The sequence below is a fragment of the Nomascus leucogenys genome, chromosome 18 (assembly GCF_006542625.1).
Source record: "Nomascus leucogenys isolate Asia chromosome 18, Asia_NLE_v1, whole genome shotgun sequence".
Lineage (NCBI taxonomy): Eukaryota > Metazoa > Chordata > Mammalia > Primates > Hylobatidae > Nomascus > Nomascus leucogenys.
Genome location: NC_044398.1, coordinates 68,983,978 through 69,005,299, shown reverse-complemented (window position 1 = coordinate 69,005,299; position 21,322 = coordinate 68,983,978). Strand labels below are relative to the sequence as shown.

Below are 21,322 nucleotides of genomic sequence, written 5' to 3'. Positions count from 1 at the left end.
CTCCCTGCCTCTCTCTGTCTCTGTCTTGCTGTCCCTCTCTTTCTGTCTCTTCATTTCTCTCTCTCTCTCTCTGTGTATTCAAATTATATACATATACATTTCATTATAAATACAGTATTTCCTTCCCATGCCATTCTCCTTCTTCAAAATCAAACCTAATTTTCTGTGTTGTCCTAGAGCTATTTCTTGCCTCCATTAGTTACTATAGTCAGAAATGGATTGTATTCAATTTAAAGCATCTCCACTACTGTTAGCTAGAAATTGTCTAGTGTCCACCTTTTCTTTTTAGCCTATTATGGATTGTTGAGTTGAATAAGGAAAAGATATTGACAATCAACAGATGTATGAATCCAGCAATTATAGCTGAATGTTTATTCCTAATGTGTAGTTAACACAGTCACATCATTCTTTCCTGGAATTTTTTTTGTCTGTTTTACCAAAAATCTAGTTCTATATATGGCTCTAACCTGCACATTGTCTTCTTAAAAGAGCCAAATACTCCTATAGTAATAAATCTTAGTACTTTAATTCTATGACATATCTTTTGCATTTTTAGCTTTTAGTTATAACTGGCAAATAATAAACTGGTCATATTTAAAGTATATAATTGGATAAATGTCACATATATATACACCTGGTGTATTGTTATCTATTTCTGTGTAACAAATTATCCCCAAAATTAGTGGCTTAAAACAAGAAGTACTTGCTATTTCACAGGTTCTGTTGGTCAGGGATATGGGAGTGGCTTAGCTGGGTGGTCCAGGCTCAGGACCTTTCATAAGGCTCTAGCCAGGATGCCGGGGTGCTGCAGATGTCTGAAGGTTTGAATGAGGCTGGAGGACTTACTTCCATCATGGTTCATTCTCATAGCTAGTGGCAGGAGGCCTCAGGTTTTTGCTTGCTGTGGACAAGAGGCCTTAGACTGCTTAAATGCCTTCACGACATGGTAATTTCCTCCAGAGTGAGTGATACAAAAGAGAACAAGCCTAAAGGAAACCACGGTGCCTGTTATGACTTAGGCTCCAAAGGCTATCATCACTTTTTTCTCTCACTCTTTCTTTCTTTCTTTCTTTCTTTTTTTTTTTTTTTTGAGAGAGAGTCAGCCGGGTGTGGTGGCTCACGCCTGTAATCCCAGCACTTTGGGAAGCTGAGGTGGATGGATCACCCGCAGTCAGGAGTTCGAGACCAGCCTGACCAACATGGTGAAACCCTGTCACTACTAAAAATACAAAATTAGCCAGGCGTGGTGGCAGGTGCCTGTAATCTCAGCTACTAGAGAGGCTGAGGCAGGAGAATCCCTTGAACCTGGGAGGTTCAGTGAGCCAAGATCATGCCACTGCACTCCAGCCTGGGTGACACAGCAAGACTCTGTCTAAAAAAAAAAAAAAAAAAAAAAAAAAGATAGAGTCTCATTCTGTCACCCAGGCTGTAGCGCAATGGCATGATTTCAGCTCAGTGCAGTCTCTGCCTCTGGGGTTCAAGCTATTTTCCTGCCTCAGTCTCCTGAGGACTGAGATGCCCACCACCATGCCCAGCTAATATTTTTTTGTATTTTTAGTAGAGACAGGGTTCCACCATGTTGGCCAGGCTTGTCTCGAACTCCTGACCTCGTGATCCACCTGCCTCAGCCTCCCAAAGTTCTGGGATTACAGGCGTGAGCCACCGCGCCTGGCCATATCATCACTTCTTTATCCTATTAGGAGCAAGTCACTAAGTTCAGCCTGTAGTGAAAGGAAGAGAAATTCAGTTCTACTTCTTGAAGGCAAGAATGTCAAGATTTTTTGAGAACCTATTTTAAAATCACCTCACCTGTGCAATCGGCAGTGTGATCAGGATAATGAATATATCCTATATTAATTAAGTTCTAAGTCAAATTAAATGTCACTGTCTCTAATATTTTCTATGTAGAGAAGTCATTAAATTGCACAAAGTGTTTTTCCAAATACCGCTGCTACTTTGCATTTACAGAGAACATTCTAATCTGAATTATTTTTAAATAAATTTTTATTTTCGATCTAAATTATTTTAAGTTTTTTTTTCAAAGTACTTTCAAAATTGCTGTTAGAGCAGTTGGCACATCTTTCATTCCTGAAGCCAGCCAACATTCAGAAATTTCTGGCCAGAAATATCCGAATTCTTTATTTTGAGAATAAAGAAAAGGACAGGCTATAGCAGAGGAGAAACAAGATCATGCACACAAAGGATATTTCCTTATGTCACAGTGCTTTGACTTCCTCATAGCCTCACTTGAAAAGAAAATTATTTGGACATTCTCGAGAAATATATTTTTCTAATAGATACTGAAAATGCTCAACCAGCATCTATCCAGCAAGCATATAGGGAACACATTTTCCAGCTTCTAAGTTTCTCTGAGAGGATCATTGCTGCTGTCAGAAGCACCTTCGTAATAGCCATAGCAACACCAATGCCAAGGTCACCCATTGTGAGCTGTGCACTTCATGTGTACCAGGCACGGTGCTATCTGTTGTACACATGTTATTAAGTCAGTTACTTCTTACATTAGCCCTGCAAGATAGGGGCTATTTTCCTAATCTTTTTTTCTCCTAAGAAAATTAGTGAAATTAAAACTGTTGCCCTGGGTCATTCATTCATTCTTCATTCAACAAATATTTTTGGAGCATCCACTACAAGCCAGGCACTGTTGTAGGTGCTGGGGATTCTGCAGGAGCAAAATAGCCAATGTTCTCTCCCTCAGAGTTACAAAAAAAAGAGGTGAGATTTGAACACAGGTTGTTCAAAGTCTGCATTCCTAACCATGTGTCAGTGGTTCTCAAACTTTCAGGGAATGAATACTACCGGAGAAGTTTATTAGTAAGGTACATTTACTCCCTGGGGATTCTACTTTAGAAGCCCAGGAATCTGCAATTTAAACAACCATCACAGGTGATTCTAAAATAAATGGTCTGTGGACCACACTCTGGGAAATACTATTCCAGTTACGTGGCTCTAACTAAAAAAAGGAAAGGTGACACATTGTCCTTATTGTACTCCATCATAGTGCATCTTCAGTTTTTTTTTTCTCTCCCAATTTATATAAATCAGTTTCCTTGGAGGTAGAGTTTATGTGTCCCAAGTTCATAATAATGTGGATTTCTTTTGCCTGGTTTCTACCTTCCTTCTTTTTATTTTGAAAATGTTGCACCCCAAGCAGGCTATAAGGGCCAATCCAGTGGCTATTTGAACACAGAGATTTCTTGTTCTCATCTAAATATATCCAGTTTCTATATTAACAAATGCTTTTCTATTGTCCACAATAATAGATCTTAGAAACTTCTAGTTGTAGACTTCTTTATACAACGATGAGAAATAAAGTGTCTCCAGTTTTAGAAAAGATCAGTAAGAGAGTCACTGGGTGCATTCATTATCTATTGCAGCATAATGAATTATTCCAGATTATAACCGCTGAATATAATAAAACAAAACACATTATCTTACAGATTCTGTAGATTGAGAATCCAGGAGTAGGTTAGCTGGGTATTTCAGGCTCAGAGTCTCTTATAAGAATGTAATTAAGTTGTTGGCTGGACCTGCAGATTTCTCAAGGTTCAACTTAGGATAGATCTACTTCCAAATTCATTCATTGGCTGTTACCAGGCTTAAGAAGATCTGCTTCCAAGCTGAATCCCATGGCTTTCTCCACTGTGTGTCTGCCTCAATACATAGCAGCTGGCTTCCCCAGAATGAGAAGTCAAGAAAGAATGAGAATGTCCAAAAGTGGAAGCTGCAGTCTTTTATAACCGAATCTTGCAAAGGACATCTCATAGTCTCTATTGCATTCTATTTGCTAAATCTATTCCACAATGAAGGGGAGGGAATTGTATGAAGGTGTGTGGTAGGCATAATAATGGCACATATTAAAGATGTTCTTTAATCCCTGGAACCTGTGGATATGTCCCATTACATGGCAAAAGGGATTTTGCAATTGTGATTAAGATTATGGATCTGAAACGATGGTGATTGTTCTGGATTATCCAGGTGGGTCCAATGTAATCATATGAGCCTTTAAAAGCAGAAGAGGAAGTAGGAAGAGGAAAGCAGAATGGATGCAGCAGAAGAGGGAGTCAGCGAGGTTCCAAGGTTGTAAGTTATTTGACATGCTGTTGCTGATGCTGTTATATAAGGGTGATGACTGGAGAGAGGCCTCTTGGAGCTCATCAAAAGCATGAGAAGGTGCATAGACAGACTCCAGGAGCAAAGACTGTCCTTGGGTGACAGCCTGCAAGGAACTAGGGACCTCATTCCTACAATCATAAGGAGCTGAATTTGGCCATCCTTTTGTTTCCATGGTATCAGTTGTTCAGTTGTAATGTCTCCTCTTTCATTTCTGATTTTATTTATTTGAGGCTTCTCTCTTTTTTTTTTCAGTCAAGCTAATGGTTTGTCAATTTTATTTTTTTAAAAACAACTATTCATTCATATTTTCATATTCATTCCTATTTTCTGTTGTTTCTCTTTCTATTTCATTTATTTCTGTTCTGATCTTTATTATTTCCTTCCTTCTATTAATTGTGGGCTTTTTTTCTTCTTTTTTTCTTCTTCTTCTAGTTCTTTGAGGTATAACATTAGGTTGTTTGGGATCTTCTTGTTTGATGTAGGCAATTATTACCATCAACTTTTCTCTAAGAACTGCTTTTACTGCATCCCGTGAGTTTTAGTATCATGTTTTTCCAGTTTTGTTTGTCTTAGGATATTTTTAAGTTTCTCTTTCATTTCTTCTTTGAACAATTAGTTGTTTAGGAACTTGTTTAATTTCCACAAATTCATGAATTTTCCATTATTTCTTTTATTGCTTTCTAGTTCATATCACTGTGGTTGGAAAAGATACTTGATATGATTTTAATTTTCTTAAAATTTTTGACACTTGTTTTATCTCCTAAAATATGATCTAATCTGGGGAATCTTTCCTGTGTGCTTAAAAAGAATGTGTATTCTATTGCTATTGGATGAGATGTTCTATATATGTCTGTTAGGTCTATTTCATCTAAAGTATAGTTCAAGTCCAGTATTTCCTTATTGACTTACTGTCTGGATAATCTGTCTACTGTTGAAAATAGGGTGTTGAAGTCCTTTACTATTATTGTATTACAACATATTTCTCCCTTGAAATTTATTAATATTTGTTTCACATATTTAGATGCTCTGATATTGAGTGCATATCTAGTTACAATTGTTACATCATCTTGATTGATTGATCTTCTCATCATTATATAATGACTTTGTCTTGTTTTAGTTTTTGACATAATGTCTATTCTATCTGATGTAAGTAAAGCCACCTCCACTTTATTTTGATTTCCATTTGCAGGGAATATTTTTTTTTTGTATCGTGTCAGTTTCAATCTATGTGCATCTTTAAAGGTGAAGTAAGTCTCTTATACGTAGCATATAATTGTGTCTTGTGTGTTTTTTTGTTTTTTTATTTTTATTTTTATTTTTTTTGAGACAGAGTCTTGCTCTTTCGCCAGGCTGGAGTGCAGTGGTGTGATCTCAGCTCACTGCAACCTCTGCCTCCTGGGTTCAAGTGAGTCTCCTGCCTCAGCCTCCCGAGTAGCTGGGACTACAGGCATGTGCCACTATGCCCAGCTAATTTTTGTGTTTTTAATAGAGATGGGGTTTCACCATGTTGGCCAGGATGGTCTCGATCTCCTGACCTCGTGTTCTGTCTGCATCAGCCTCCCAAAGTGATGGGATTACAGGCATGAGCCATGACGCCCTGCCTGTCTTGTGTTTTTATTTACTCAGTTACTCTATAAACTGTACTTGGTTCTAATGATGAGATCATGGGTTGAATTTAGGGTGTTCTTAATACTGAATAATTTACATTTTAAATCCAAGGATAGGTTCTTCCAGGCTAACACCATTATATTTATGGGGCTGGCCTAGAGATCAAATGGAGATAACAAATAATAAATCCCAAAGAATTGTTGTTATATTTTTCTATGTCACACTGCCCTCGGAAGAATCTTTTGTCTTTTCTACTGACAATACAAAAAAACCTAAACAAAACAAAACAAAACAACAACAACAAAAACAACCTTCTAGATCCTTACTGTTTAAGGGCAGACACATAAAAAAACATTAAAATATCTTTTACAGAGTTGTAATAACGTTAGGAGAGTGACTATTAAGGAAAGTGCCAGCAAATGTGTAGTATGCCTTGAGAGTAATTGTATTTTAAACTAGAACAAGAGAAGAAGAGAGATTTTGTGAGTGTCTTCTTCAGGTTGCATTCAGTTTTTGATAATATGCAAACAAAATCTTCAGAGTATTTTTGTGAAAACCCTAACGTATCGCTCTAGGATTTGAATTCATGGCACCCAAGAATCTAATAATTTCTAAGACCCCCTTCCAAGAAACCAACTTTTCACTTCTTGCTTATACTCTCAAATCTCTTATCAGTAAAAAATACTCTCTCCCTCCCCTCCCACCTTCCATTGCAAAGCTTGACTTCCCTCTTAGCTCAAGTGTCAACAGATCGTCTTTTATGAAAGCCGTCTTTTTTCTTGCTAAGCCTGTGGTTATATGTCAGTTTCCAGAATTTTCATTACCAGCATAACTCCTCCCTCCAAAGTTCTATTTTTAAGTGTCCTTTTGATTTTGGCTTGTTCTCCATTAGATGACCCTGTCTTTTGACTTTTCTGTTCTATGAATAGAGGCAAGAGCAAAAAGATATTGAAGAGTATGCTAATTTATACTTGCTCTAAAGTGATACTGGCCATAGGGAATGCATCACATCTGGTGCATCCCAATGAGTGGAGAAAAAAAGTATAAAGGAGCAGCTGCCAACTTTTCAGAAACATGATCATCTTGCCTCCTCCTGCAAACAGGTTTGTGATTTGGTGAGATTTAAAATCGCAGCTCAGTTTGGCCTGCCAGCCACTTAACTGACTGCTTTCTGGATTCTATTACATTAATGATGTATCCATCACTGTTGAGATGAGATAGTCTTTTTCTTGGTGAAAATCATAAGAAATAAATAAATAAATTTAAGTGTCTGTCACAATATGGACCTCAAGAAAGATAGCTATTGTTGGTTTCACTATTAGTGGTTGTTGCAAGCTCCATGCCCTACAGATAAGTAAAATATCAGGAGAGGACAAAATCAATTAGCTTGAGATAAGTGCATAGGAAACATTAATAAGATGCATAGGAAGGGAGTAGAGGAGATAGGAACAACAATAGAAAGGAGAAATAAGACTTGGATGGAGAAGATAGCAATTTTTGCTTGTATCTTCAAACTCTACCTTTATGGGCTTTTAAAAACATATAGGGATATATAAGACTCTCATATGGAAATAAAACCCTCCTTAGACTATCCTCATTCAAAAACCTTCTCTTTTATTTTTCTTTCAAAGTACCTGAAAGAATAGTGTCTCATCTTGTTCGTCACCATTTACTTCTCCATTCAGTGCAATCTGTCTTTCTCCCTCATAACTACTCTAAAACTGCTCCGGTCAAGTTGACTTCCATCTTTTTTTAAAAAAAATTATTTTAGGCTCAGGAGTTCATGTGCAGGTTTGTTGTACAGGTAAATTGTGTGCTGTGGGGGTTTGTGTACAGATTGTTTCGTCACTCAGTAATAAGAATAGTACCTAAGAGGTAATTTTCCAATCCTCATCCTCCTTTCACCCACTACCCACAAGTAGTGTCCTGTGTCTGTGTCCCTAATTTGTATGACTGGCAATTGTGATTCCACTTTACATCATCCAAAAATGTGGATCACTCCTTCTTTCTTAAAACTGGCTCCTCTCTTGGCTTCTTGTGTCCCATTCTCACCTGATTCTCCATCCATCCCTTTGAACACTCCTCTTTCAAGTCCCTTTGTGAGCTTGTTTTCCTTGGCTGCCCATAAATATCGTGTGCCCTAGTTCTCATTCTGCTCTTCTATCATTTGAAACATTCTCCTGTACGTCATTTTTTCTACTCCCCAAGTCTTGGTTATCATCTACATACTAGAACTTTCCAGAACTCTCTTCTGAACTCTAGATCTGCACCCTCCAGATGTTCACTGGGTTGCATCCTTTGCACATCCTCTAGAAACATCAATCACAACACTGTGGATATGGAACTCATTCTCTTTTCTTTAAACCTACTGCTACTGTTGTACTTTCTTTCTTAGTTAATGGCAAAATCAACCAAGCCAGAAGCCTGAGGGTCATCCTTGGTTTCTTCCTCTTCCTCTTCCTGAATCTTATTGGTCACCATTTCTTACCTTCTAAAGTGAACTTTCATATATTACCTACTCTTCATTTCTATCATTCCACAATTTAGAGATAAAACTTCTAGGTTACTAAAATAGCTGTCTAATACTCTTTCTGTTTCTGTTATTGCCTCCCTTTAATTCATTTCTCATATTGCCAATTTTGTGATCTTCTAAAATTCAAATCTGTTCAAACTTCTACCTGGCTTAAATCTGTTCATGAATTCCCCACAGCTAGAGAATGAAATCTAGACATTTAAAGCATTTCTGGTAAATGTTACGATCTCAGCCCTCACTCTTTCTCCTTTTGTTTCATCCTGTGATCACCCTATGTGAATGGCTTTGAAATTCCATAAATACACCATGCTCTGCTAAACTTCCGTGGTTTGCTCCCGATGCTTGGAGCAGTCTTCTCTCACATCTGCCTCTGCATAATTCCTACATCTCCGGTATGTCTTAGCTCAGTCCTTGTTTCCTCTAGGAGGCCTTCTCAGAGCATCCCAGCCCTTGCTTTCTGGCTGGGCACGGTGGCTCATGCCTGTAACCCCAGCACTTTGGGAGGCCGAGGTGGGTGGATCACAAGGTCAGGAGATCGAGACCATCCTGGCTAACACGGTGAAACCCCGTCTCTACTAAAAATACAAAAAATTAGCTGGGCGTAGTGGTGGGCGCCTATAGTCCCAGCTACTCAGGAAGCTGAGGCAGGAGAATGGCGTAAACCCGGGAAGCGGAGCTTGCAGTGAGCCGAGATCGCTCCACTGCACTCCAGCCTGGGCGACAGAGCGAGACTCTGTCTCAAAAAAAAAAAAAAAAAGAACATCCCAGCCCTTGCTTTCAATCTGGATTAATAATTGCTTCTCTCTGTGCTTTCACAGTAGCTTGTGTTTAACCTCTATATTGACACTAACCAAATTATATTGTAATTGTCTGCTTGGTAGACTATTGTTTTGAAATATTAATCCAGATTTTCGTCCAACACTCACTTTCCATATATTTTCTATACCCTTTGCCTTTCTTCCACTTAGCAGAATTGCTTTAAGGGAGAGGCAATAGTTAAAAAAGAGAACATATTTTTTAGATAAAATTTCCTGAGATTTAGAATTAATAAACAATGAGAAATTCTAGCTCAAAAGGACTCAGGTCATTAACAATAGATTAGGAAGAAAAGAAGAGCAGCCAGTCTCCATCAGACTAAAGCTTCTTTGGACTGGGTGAGGGGTTGAGAAGTTAGAGGAGAAAGAGGAGAACCAAGAACCAAGAGGTGGAGTGTCCCTGAGAACTGTGCAAAGACTTTGTGGCCTTTTATATAGAAGGTGTCCTTCTCAAGTCTGTTAGGAAGTTGAGGAGAGAATGACTTAGCATTTTCTGAGGGTCACAGATGTTTTCTGTTTCTTGCCTACTGTCTCAATGCTATTGAGTAAGTGGCCATATAGTAACTTCATGTTTTAAAATTAATTTTAAAAAAGCTAAGGGCATATTACTTGAGGGAATAGGGTAGAGGCAGATTCCTGCTAAAACCAGTTGGATCTGGTTCTGCCACAAGAGCCTCAGAATAATCAAGAGACGTGAAGTCTTTCTGGGCTCTTAATTTTTTTTTTAAGTTTTGAACTGAGTGTTATTGATTGTTATATATTTATCTGGGGGCAAAGGACTACAGTCTAAAAAATGCATTTTATAACATTCAAAGAGGAAATTTTTGTGAGCTCTTTTGAAATGAAACAAATTTCCAATGTTCATTTTAAGTATTTATTAGACATACATTTTAAGGAATATTTAGTTTATCAATGATGAGTTTTTTATTGATATTAACTTACACATTTTCCTCTATCACAATGGTTTAAGTTCATGGAGGATCAGGACTCCATTGTATGTATTTTCATGTATACTGATAAATTAGCATTAGAAGGCATTTTGTAAGTATTTGTTGATAATATAACTGGAAATCCCTTAATTTATTATCGTTTTCTTTTTCTTGGTTTCTTAAGTGCTACCTGCTTTGTCTACCCAGGGAGGTTACCCTTCTATTACCAAGTTCAGTTCAGGAAGCTAATTTGACCCATGGGACTCATGTGGCTCTTCCAGGGACCTCCCCCCTTGACTGATTTTCAGTGCAGACTCCTGGAAATTGCCCTGAGGAATAGTTGGAAGAAATTCTATAGATTCAGTGCTGTTAGCACAAGTAGAATGCTACAAGATTGCAAAATTAGTAGTAGGTCTGCTGTGATACAAATAGATTGGTAGCTGGGTGCTTCCCCATGCCTTGAGGCCTATGGCCAAGGAGATCCTGCACGGCATCCTAATCACCACTGCACCAAGCACTGTGCATTAAATGACACCCATTCCATTCACACATCCCATCCATATGTTGTCTCTGTTGACCGCCCTTGCCTCGGGCTATGCCAGTAGGGTGCTCAGTGATCATCAAACCTTAGACTTCTGATTTAGGGACACATGGTCTTCAAGTTGCAGACTTGAAGACCTTTTACTCCCTTAGCAGCTATTCTTGATCCTACAGCTAAGCTTTGTAACTCTGGAACCAAGTCAATTGGGTCAGTTAGAAAGTTATCGACCTTGAAAGATTAGAAGTATTAGAATTCATTCCTGTGCCTAAGTCCAAATTCATGTGTGAGATACTCAAAGCCCTAAATGTGTTCACTCTTCATCTTCAGTTCAAACTCAGTGTTGTACCTAAGATTATAGAAGTGGAAGAAGAAATGGAAATAAGCATCCTAGGACGAAAAATAATATGAATTGAAAGGAGATGAAAAACATTAATCAGACTAAGGCTAAGAAATTCAGGAATATAGTCTCTTAGATATTTATTGTAATCTTCAAGAAATAAAACAAACTCAAAGAACAAAAACCACTTTCTATACAGAATTCACATACAAACTGAATACCTAATAGAGCACATACCATTTTTACACAATTAATTTCAATAAAGATAATTAAAACTTCACAATGTGAATACACTTCATAGCTTTAAACCCACACAAGAGCTCCTGTGGACACATGAAGAGTCACAATATTTGCTATGCAGCAGTAGTTTTCAACTAAATGTCAGTCACTATATGAAAGCATTAAGCTGTTCTCAATATTTTCTTAAGAAGAGTTCCACAGTGCAGTCACTGAGAAGGGGCCAAAAGTGCCTGGTTCCAAAGGAAGGTCTTCATCTGTGCATTTCCAATGCCCTTTATGAGAAACATGGAGCTACAGAAAAATCTCTGGGTACACAACTGCCAGGTGGCATTAGGTCGGACAATCTTTCATGGTTTGGTGCACTGGCAAATGTCTAAATCAACTGCTGTAATGTGGCATTAAAGCAATTTGCATATTGTGGCTGAGTCTTGAGCTGCTCAGCACAGAGGAATATGATGATACAACAGCTTGTCTTCCTCATGGAGACCAAAAGGTAGGGAGCTAAACTGGGGTAATTTGAGTGGTTTCAAAGGGCCAGTTTGGCTGTCCTAAGAAAACAATGATTTACAGCTGATAGCTTTGTATCTCTTCCATTCAAAGGAAACATAACTGTGGCCTTTCCCACTTATTTTCCTGGCACAATCTCCTCACTACCTAATTATTTCCGGAATTATGTTTGACCTCTTCAATGGAGCCCTCTCTGACTCTTCCAGTTCTTACAGGTCCCCCATTCTCTGTGTTCCTATACCCTGACATAACCTAGCATTTAGATTCTATCTGGATTTTCCCCCCTTGTTCTCATTAGGGGCAGGAGCCACACCTCTCCCATGTTTGATTCCCACAGCACTGAGCATATGGGGTTCAATAACTATGTGACAACTAACTAAACATTCAACCACACCCTTAAATTATCATTCTAATGTTGGCTACCTGCTTCCATTTTTTAAAAAATTTGGCACAAAGTTGTCACTAATCTCCCTATTTTACCCACCTTCACTTGACTTCTTCAGTGGGTTTTGAGAGCTAAGAACAAATTTCAGTCTATCACAGTTACATTCAGGCCACATATCACCCACATAGACCAAATCCATTTAATATGATTGGCACATCCTCACATGTCAATTTCCAGCCAAGCACCATAGAGACAACTGAAGGCTTTATATGATGAACACATGGCCATGGTCATCTAGAACCAACTGTCTTGCATCAATTTTAGTGGATAAGTCATAACTTGTTTTTCTTCCTAAGGGTTTCATGACTTACTCCACCAACTGAATGAAAAGGCAAAGTACAATATTAAAATGAATGCTTTGCCTTAAAAAGAGAAATGGCAAGTAGGAGTTTAAGACAGTTATTCTACTTTAAAATTCACATACATAAACATTTATAGCTTTTTATTATCCAGCAACTAGGCTTAAGTTCTTGATTTTGCATCTCAGTGAAGTTCCAGGCCACCAATTAGCATTGAACAAGGGAGTTTGAGGATGAATATATGAGTTTATGATGGCATTACAAAGTATTTAAGGATTCTGATTTGTTCCTCTTATATCACCAGTGTGGACAACTGAGAATTGAAAGTGAATACAACATTAGCTACAACCTAAAAATACATTGGTATTTTAGAATTCCCAGGGTTGACAGTGTTGAATTTGTAAATAAAATACAAGTTTGAGTAACAATAAAATATACATACAAATACAGAGGTGAAAATTCTTAGTAGACATATCATGTGATCAACCTTTCTGAGAAGAAAAACATGACTTTTCCTAATGCACATATTTTTTCTTAGGTATCTAAATTAGTTGCTTAAAAGTAAAATGTACACTTTTATGTGACACTTAAAGAAAATTTTGAGTTATAGAAGGAGATGCTTTTATAAAATAAATGAACAGCTATTCTGTCTTGACAATAAAATCCACAATTCTAAAAGATAAAATTGACACATATTTCCAGATACTAAATGTTTGGTTTTATAAGAAAAAAGTATTTTGAAGTAGGCACAGAGGGGTTTTACATGACACCAATAAGATATTTACCATATAAATTGCACCACTAGACAAATACAGCTACAAGAAAATCATTTGAATAAGTCACACAGCTATCAAAGCATCTCACACATTCATTATAATTCACTCTTTCATACTAGTTTATATACACTGAGTGAGTCATTAAATATTGCACTTATTGGCCCATGAACCCTCAATTCTGAGGTGTTGAAAATAGAAAACAAATCTATTTTTATAACATATTTCATGCAACATTTAAGACATATCAGTTCTACGAACACCATTAAATAGTTGTACATTTGGACAGTCCAACGGTATCACATCACGTCTGACATTAACAATATATTAACAGGAATTACAGGACAGTTTTCCTTCAGCACATATCCTAGGGATAATGAGACAATGCATGGAAAGCCATCATATTGATACAGCAAACAATACCCAAACTTTACTTTTACAAGAAGTGTGGAACCACTTGACAGATGTAAGTCATGCTCACGTCCCTGAAAGGGCAGGTGTCTGAGTGGCTCATGTACCATCTGTGTCTGTAAGAACAGCATTCACGAACCTAAGCAATACCTAGCCCCAAATAACATGAATGCAAAATAATTTGCATCAAGAAACAAAGCCACAGCCAACTCTCACTTGTCCACGATGAAGGAAATATGAACACAGATGAATGAAATACACAGGTAACCTCAGACCTCATTTCAGCAAGTAATGACTGTTTGAAACCCCACCAGTAATGGTCGCTGATGGGAAGTAAATGGTGAAATTTGAGTCTCATTTTCTATTCTTGGTCCTGTCATTCCATGAGGATAGTGTTTTGAAAAACTGCAGTAACTTAAAAGAAAGTCGGAAAGTAAAACAGAACTGCAAATAGAAAGTTCAATTTGTCCACTAGCTAGATGGTCTGACCTTAATACTCGAGCTCTGAGTGAGGTTTTAAAATAACTCATTTCTGTTATCTAGAATGTTTGCAAAATGTATTTCCCCTCCACTCTCTCTGTTTAGAGGAAATTAATTACATGCACAGACTAATCAAACCAAATCAGTGTGAAGAACCGATTTTATGGACCTTATAAGTAAGATGTGAGTTATATCTGGAATATAATAAAAGCTCCCTTTTCCCTAGCACTGAGAAAGCACCATATATGGAATTTTCCCTTCTTAAAAAAAAGTATCAGTGTTTACCTGATACCTTTGTATCAGGCGAGTGAGCGTGTGAGTGACTGTTGAGAAGGGCAGCACTGTGTGTGTAATCTAAGAGCAAATATTTCAATCTATCAAAGGGAAATATTATTTGACTGGAGTGTCAAGCATTTCTGTAAATATTTTTAAGAAAAAAATTATTTGTGAAATACCAGTAACAATAGGTAGATACAGTTTAGATAAATCCCCCAACTTGGTTTTTCCCTGTTAGGGGGTACTATATTTCTACAACCTAGAGCCCTTTAGATACAGTGCTGTGCAGGGGTAAAGGCTTTTTTATTCTGGTCATAAACTTCATCTTTTATTTAATTTGGCCCAGTAAATTCCATGATATAAAACAGGTTTATGTCTTTAATTGACTTTGGTCAAAAATTCACCTAAAATATGAAGAACTCCCAAAAGCTGGCTCAAAGGTTCAGCGTATCAGAAAGACTTCACCATTTTACAGGCAAACTACTAAAGCGAAGGTAATCAACGCACACAGGCAGAGCTGAGCAGAGCTGTAGAGGTTGCATTTTCCAGGGAGTGACAGAAAGGCCACATGGGTGTAGTTGCTCATGTGGCACCCGGACAGCACACTAAGTGACTACACACGCAAAGGAACAGAGTTCCGGGTTCTAGTCATGCAAACTGTAATTGTGAGAGAAAGGGTTCTTCAGATGGACAGGCCAGCTCTGAAGTATGCCACACGAAAAATACCTGATTGAGCATTCCAGTAGTACTATGAACATTATTAACAAGCACACAGTAACTTTTTGGTCTAGAAGGGTTTTAGTTATGACTTTTTTTATAAATAAGATTCATATCACAGTTTTTCACATGCAGGTGTTACCTACCTCAGCTTGGTATAGCTTGGTAGTTTGCATATGCTTTTAATATAGTCCCACAAATGCCACACTGTTAACTAAAATATCACATAGTACATCCTCAACCATGCACTAAGATACATGTTGGATAAAGCACATCACAATGAACCACTGATTATGGACTACCATGCTCTAAAATTAATGTTGCTTCATGGAAGTTCAGTTAATAGTGGAATGTATTTACCTTTTAAAAGAGAAGAAGAAAGTTGTATATACCTGAAAGTCTGTCGTCAGCATAGATGTATTTAAAATTGAAAGTTTAAATTGGTTCCTTAAAAAATAACCAGTGTACTAAACAAAAGGCCTATAATTAATATGAGTAAGATTTAAGTAGGTGAAATATGTATTTGTTTACTGAGTGTATTGATGTCTTGTATAATTTGGGTTGTAACTTTGTAGATTTTGTTTATTATCACAATGCCACAACTTTCTGCTACAACTGAAGGCATCGTCATAGTTTTCTTTCCAAGTAAAAATCTTAGCACTTAGTTACTAGGCAGCAAAAAAAATACTGAACTTCAAGTGACCCTAAGGAGGAACTAGAAGAACCTCCTAGCTTTCACAGTCATTAGAAGTTCATCAAGGCAGTTGGAGCTATTCACTGGGGCAGCAACAATGAATTGATTCATTGTCCTGAAGCAATTCCTCTTATGAGCATGTAGATGTGATGCTAACATTCAAACTGCCGTCTTAGGACGCTTCGTGCACCTTCTACTTCCATCCCCACCTCCAAAAACTGAAATGCTGATTCACTCTGAGGGTGGCTATTTAAGTGAAATAATTTTCAGTCCGATTTTTCAGTTGCATTAGGAAAAGAAACGCAGGTACCAACACCAAAGCTCTTGGAAGAATCGATTTGGACAGTTCAGGTTTATTCCTAAGGGTATTTAGAAGAGTGACAGTGGTCAGGTAATGAGTAGCAAAGGAAAATAAATTCATACTTAAAACACTAATTTAATTGCATCAAAGACAAGAGATAAATGTGTATAACTTACAAACCAACAGGAGTATGTACTTTTTAAAATGTCTTGTTCTTTTAAATATAAATTTAGTTAGGCCATTGATAAAAATGACCTGCATTTATTTATGTATTTAGACTGTTGATAGATGATAGTATAGTGTGTGTGTGTGTGTGTCTGTGTGTGTGTGTTGGCCAAAAGGCTGAAAAATCTTGGAACTATAGTGTTATAATTTGTAAGTAACAGCTCAATGCCGATGAAAGCTCACTTAGTTAACCTTGGGTTGGTCCCACCATTTGCCAAATTTGATGTTAAAACCTGGATTTTTTTGATGCAATTACAGCAGGAGCATAAGTGTTCTTTCTCTTGAGCTCTGTGACTGTTTCTCTGGAAACCTCTCATTGAATTGGAAATCCTAACAGGGTGGGAGTTTCAGAACAGAATCAGTGAAAAAGGCTTCACTTCCATTGGGGTTTAGAAATTAGAAAGTATCAGATATTTCTTGGCAATGACACTTGGGCTATCGTTGCATGCCTCTCCCTTGACTGGCATAAAATGTTTCGACTTCGGGATGTTTGACACTGTGTTAAGTGGGAACTTGGCTTAGGGCTTCCGGTCTAAGGGCCAATTAATTTCAACAGCAATCAGTTCTTCAGGAAGGGGTTTTCAGCAGAGCAAAACTCTGCTCTTTCACTTTTAAATACTGTCTCATTTTGCTTTTCATTTTACCACAATACACACATCAAGGCCCTTCTGAAAAACCCATCAAAATATTCTTTCGAAGCTTTTTACATCTATCTGTACGTGTGGGATGAGGGCTGCAAAGGAGGATGGGAAGTGTTTCCTGGCTTTATTAGTTCCTTTTAGATTGTAAAAGTGAGCTTAATAGCTATATCATTTAACATGGCCACATTCTGGCCCAAGTTACAGAAATATTATAACATTGTATAAACAGACTACTGCTGCAAACAAATCTGTTTTTGTGCTCCCTGCTTCTTTCTCTCCCCTCACTGTAATTCCTGTGATTTTGAAGTTGGTTGCCCCATCAAAAACTAATAAAACATTAATGGTTTCTTCTCTCTACTATGCTAAGGCTTGCTTTGTAGGGCGCCAAAGTAGAAATGCACTACTGATTAGTGGATCTTCAACTAGGAAGGTGAGAAATAACATGAAAATGCTTAAAGCATTCCAAATGCTCTCTCCCCCAATTTCTAACTTTTAACTTACTAATGTGTGCGACCTAGTTCTGTGACTTGCAAGGATTTATTCTCCAGCGATATCTTTAGATGTATGCCTGTTTCACTTGCATCCAATACCTTTATGGGAAGCCTCCCTATTTTTGAAAAGAGGAAAAAAATTCTTTGACATAACCGCCAAAAAAGGAGAAAGTTCACTTAATGAAACTATCCTTTCAAATCTGCCGAATAATTCCTGCTGTCTTCCTAAATCCTAGCTGTAAATAATGCTGGACAGTGATACAGAGGCCAGGTTTCTGTTGCTCTCTGTACAGCTGGTAGGATTTGTTGTTTTCTCTTTATTCATATAGGTTCTTTAGGAAGTTTGTGATACAAAGTTAGAATGTTCCAGTGGTTTCCTCCCTCTTTTAAATGGCTATGGACCCTAAATATTTCTGAAATTGAAATACTACAGTTATAGAATGTTTCCTGTGTAACTTAAGCATTCACGTAATAGGAATATGCTTTAGAATTTATGAACATCTGGACTTCAAAAGATGATTAAAGATTAAAATTTTCCTTTTTCTCAACTTGGGACCCTTTGAAAAATGATTTAAATAGCATCTAAACAGGTAAAAGAACTTAGGTGAGGTTTGAGAAGACGGTTGTGTTTGGGGAGGCAAGTCTACATCCTATGGAAAGAGGAGCCCCAACAAGCTTCAACATAAACTCTAGTCCAAGAGTTGGTGATGGTTCCAGAAAGTGATGGTGGTGGTGGTGTGCATTATGGGGGTTGGGGAAGGCAAGTCATTGAAAAATAAGGGGGCTTGGACCTTGGAATTCCATAGCTACTCATACCCTTCTTGGTTAAAATGCTTGTTGCATAACTGGCATTCAGTAGATATGTCTCAATCTGTTCAATGATGTCAAATATTCACAGAGGAGTTGGGAAGGATCAGTGGAAAAAGCAGTCCTGGGTAGGTATTTGCTTATTGAAACGTGTAAACGAAGATTATTGTTAAATAGCCCCAGTCAGGTAATATTAATGACTTAGGAAAATTGCAAGGACCTTAAAAACAACATTTCAATTTCTTTATAGGCCAATGATCTCCTCAGTTATTAATAACAGTGAAATAAAGACACAGTTCCCAACAGTAAACTGACCAGACTGGTGACAGCATCCCTAATCATGAGAAAAACTTCCATTTGATTTTCAAATAAGAGTAAAGCAAAGTCTTGTGACGTCTTCCTCTGCACGCGCACCACGCACACCCACACACCACACACACACACACACAAGCAATTCCTTGGTTATTCCTACAAGTGAATAGCATAATTTGAATCAATGGGACAAAAGCCAGTTGTAGTGAGATTATAGTCTGATGTCCCAGAAGTAGTCTGAGAACAAATTTGAAACAAAAAGAGCCTAGCAGACAAATAAGTAACAAGTCACATGCAGGTACCAGATGTTTATAGATGGATAGTCCTTACAAATTTAAGATCACATATTTGCCACATATTAAACAGGAAAGCTCCCAAGAATTGAATGCGTACGAGCCATTCACGTCAAATTATTCCTTCAAATAATTATTAGGCAGTATAAATGAAGGCTAATATACCATTTACAAATGCTGTTTGTTGGCAACCAGAGCCCCCCGGAGCTGCCTGTGTGCATGGGGACACTAGCAGGCACAGTTGGGCTGCGGTGGAGGAGGAGTTTCCTTGAGTCTCGTGTTCTGCTTTGCAGCAGTGATGGCAGGATCAGTCTCCAAACTCTCTGACATTTTGTCGCAGATGATATCCACAAGGCGCTCAAATGTCTGCTTGACATTAATGTTATCCTTGGCACTTGTTTCAAAAAACTCAAACCCTGCAAGAAACACACAGAAACACAGCTTGGTTATTTCGCATTTCTGAAATTAAATGCGACTTCATTATGGCTTTCAATGGTGATGAGGTGATGGTGAGACATCAGTGGGTGGTGGGTTTGGGGTAGGTAAGAGATTAGAGGTGGGCATGAGGTACCATTTAAGCAAATGCTACCATCTCTTACTCCATTAACCAAGAACAAAAGATTTATAAAGTGGAATTGGTGATGTTCACATTTTCTTTTTCTTTTTTTTTTTTACATGGAAGATTTATATAAATCCTGTATGTAATATTTTTCTAAAAGGATCAAATTTTATTTTTTTATCATAATTATACAATATAAAGAACTTGTCATAAACATCTCACCAAGTGTTATATAAATGTACCTGAATGTCCTGGATGCTGTATTGTACACATGCAATCATTTTCAGTGTGCTATGATGTGGAAAAGGAGGAACGCTGCTTCCTGTTCTCTGGTGTGGCCCATGGATGCTTTTGCTCTGATTTCTCATTTCTAATTACAGCCATGTGCAGCCCCAGGATCCTGCGGGAGGAGCTCAGAAGCCCAGACAGAGCTGCCCCTGCCCCACGCCCGTGCAGTGCATCCTGGCTGAGGTTCAGGCACCTGGGCTGGACCCACTTGGCCAGATTGGTCAAACAACCAGACTAAGCGTTTACATTAGACTGGCGGTTGACTTGCTAGTCAAAGCTGTCTGCGCTGTCACAGACAGGGTAGTGTGGAAGTGTTTGTGGAAGTGCCAGTTACTTTTCTTTTTTTTTTAATTTTTTTTATTTTTTATTATTATACTTTAGGTTTTAGGGTACATGTGCACAATGTGCAGGTTTGTTACATATGTATCCACGTGCCATGTTGTTTTGCTGCACCCATTAACTCGTCATTTAGCATTAGGTATATCTCCTAATGCTGTCCCTCCCCCCTCCCCCCAACAGTCCCCAGAGTGTGATGTTCTCCTTCCTGTGTCCATGAGTTCTCATTGTTCAATTCCCACCTATGAGTGAGAACATGCGGTGTTTGGTTTTTTGTCCTTGCGATAGTTTACTGAGAATGATGTTTTCCAGTTTCATCTATGTCCCTACAAAGGACATGAACTCATCATTTTTTATGGCTGCATAGTGTTCCATGGTGTATATGTGCCACATTTTCTTAATCTAGTCTGTCGTTGTTGGACATTTGGGTTGGTTCCAACTCTTTGCTATTGTGAATAGTGTGTGGCATTATTTCTGAGGGCTCTGTTCTGTTCCATTGATCTACGTCTCTGTTGTGGTTTAATTAGATCCCATTTGTCAATTTTGGCTTTTGTTGCCATTGCTTTTGGTGTTTTAGACATGAAGTCCTTGCCCACACCTATGTCCTGAATGGTATTGCCTAGGTTTTCTTGTAGGATTTTAATGGTTTTAGGTCTAACATTTAAGTCTTTAATCCATCTTGAATTAATTTTTGTATAAGGTGTAAGGAGGGGATCCAGTTTCAGCTTTCTACATATGGCTAGCCAGTTTTCCCAGCACCATTTATTAAATGGGGAATCCTTTCCCCATTGCTCGTTTTTGTCAGGTTTGTCAAAGATCAGAGAGTTGTAGATATACGGCATCATTTCTGAGGACTCTGTTCTGTTCCATTGATCTATGTCTCTGTTGTGGTACCAGTACCATGCTGTTTTGGTTACTATAGCCTTGTAGTATAGTTTGAAGTCAGGTAGCGTGGTGCCTCCAGCTTTGTTCTTTTGGCTTAGGATTGACTTGGCGATGCGGGCTCTTTTTTGGTTCCATATGAACTTTAAAGTAGTTTTTTCCAATTCTGTGAAGAAAGTCATTGGTAGCTTGATGGGGATGGCATTGAATCTATAAATTACCTTGGGCAGTATGGCCATTTTCACGATATTGATTCTTCCAACCCATGAGCATGGAATGTTCTTCCATTTGTTTGTATCCTCTTTTATTTCATTGAGCAGTGCTTTGTAGTTCTCCTTGAAGAGGTCCTTCACATCCCTTGTAAGTTGGATTCCTAGGTATTTTATTCTCTTTGAAGCAATTGTGAATGGGAGTTCACTCATGATTTGGCTCTCTGTTTGTCTGTTAT

At 38.0% G+C, this 21,322-nt stretch overlaps 1 protein-coding gene across 2 annotated transcripts in view; it reads right to left on the bottom strand.

The window, feature by feature from the left end:
• Positions 1-11,012: 11,012 nt before the first annotated feature.
• RAB3C (RAB3C, member RAS oncogene family) overlaps positions 11,013-21,322 on the bottom strand; it is a 310,982-nt gene continuing 300,672 nt past the window's right edge. For both annotated transcript variants that reach the window (XM_012497443.2, XM_003265956.4), the window contains exon 5: positions 11,013-19,225. In XM_012497443.2, the coding sequence (XP_012352897.1) occupies positions 19,038-19,225 (188 nt within the window). In that variant the 3' untranslated portion in view covers positions 11,013-19,037. The remainder of the gene's footprint in view (positions 19,226-21,322) is intronic.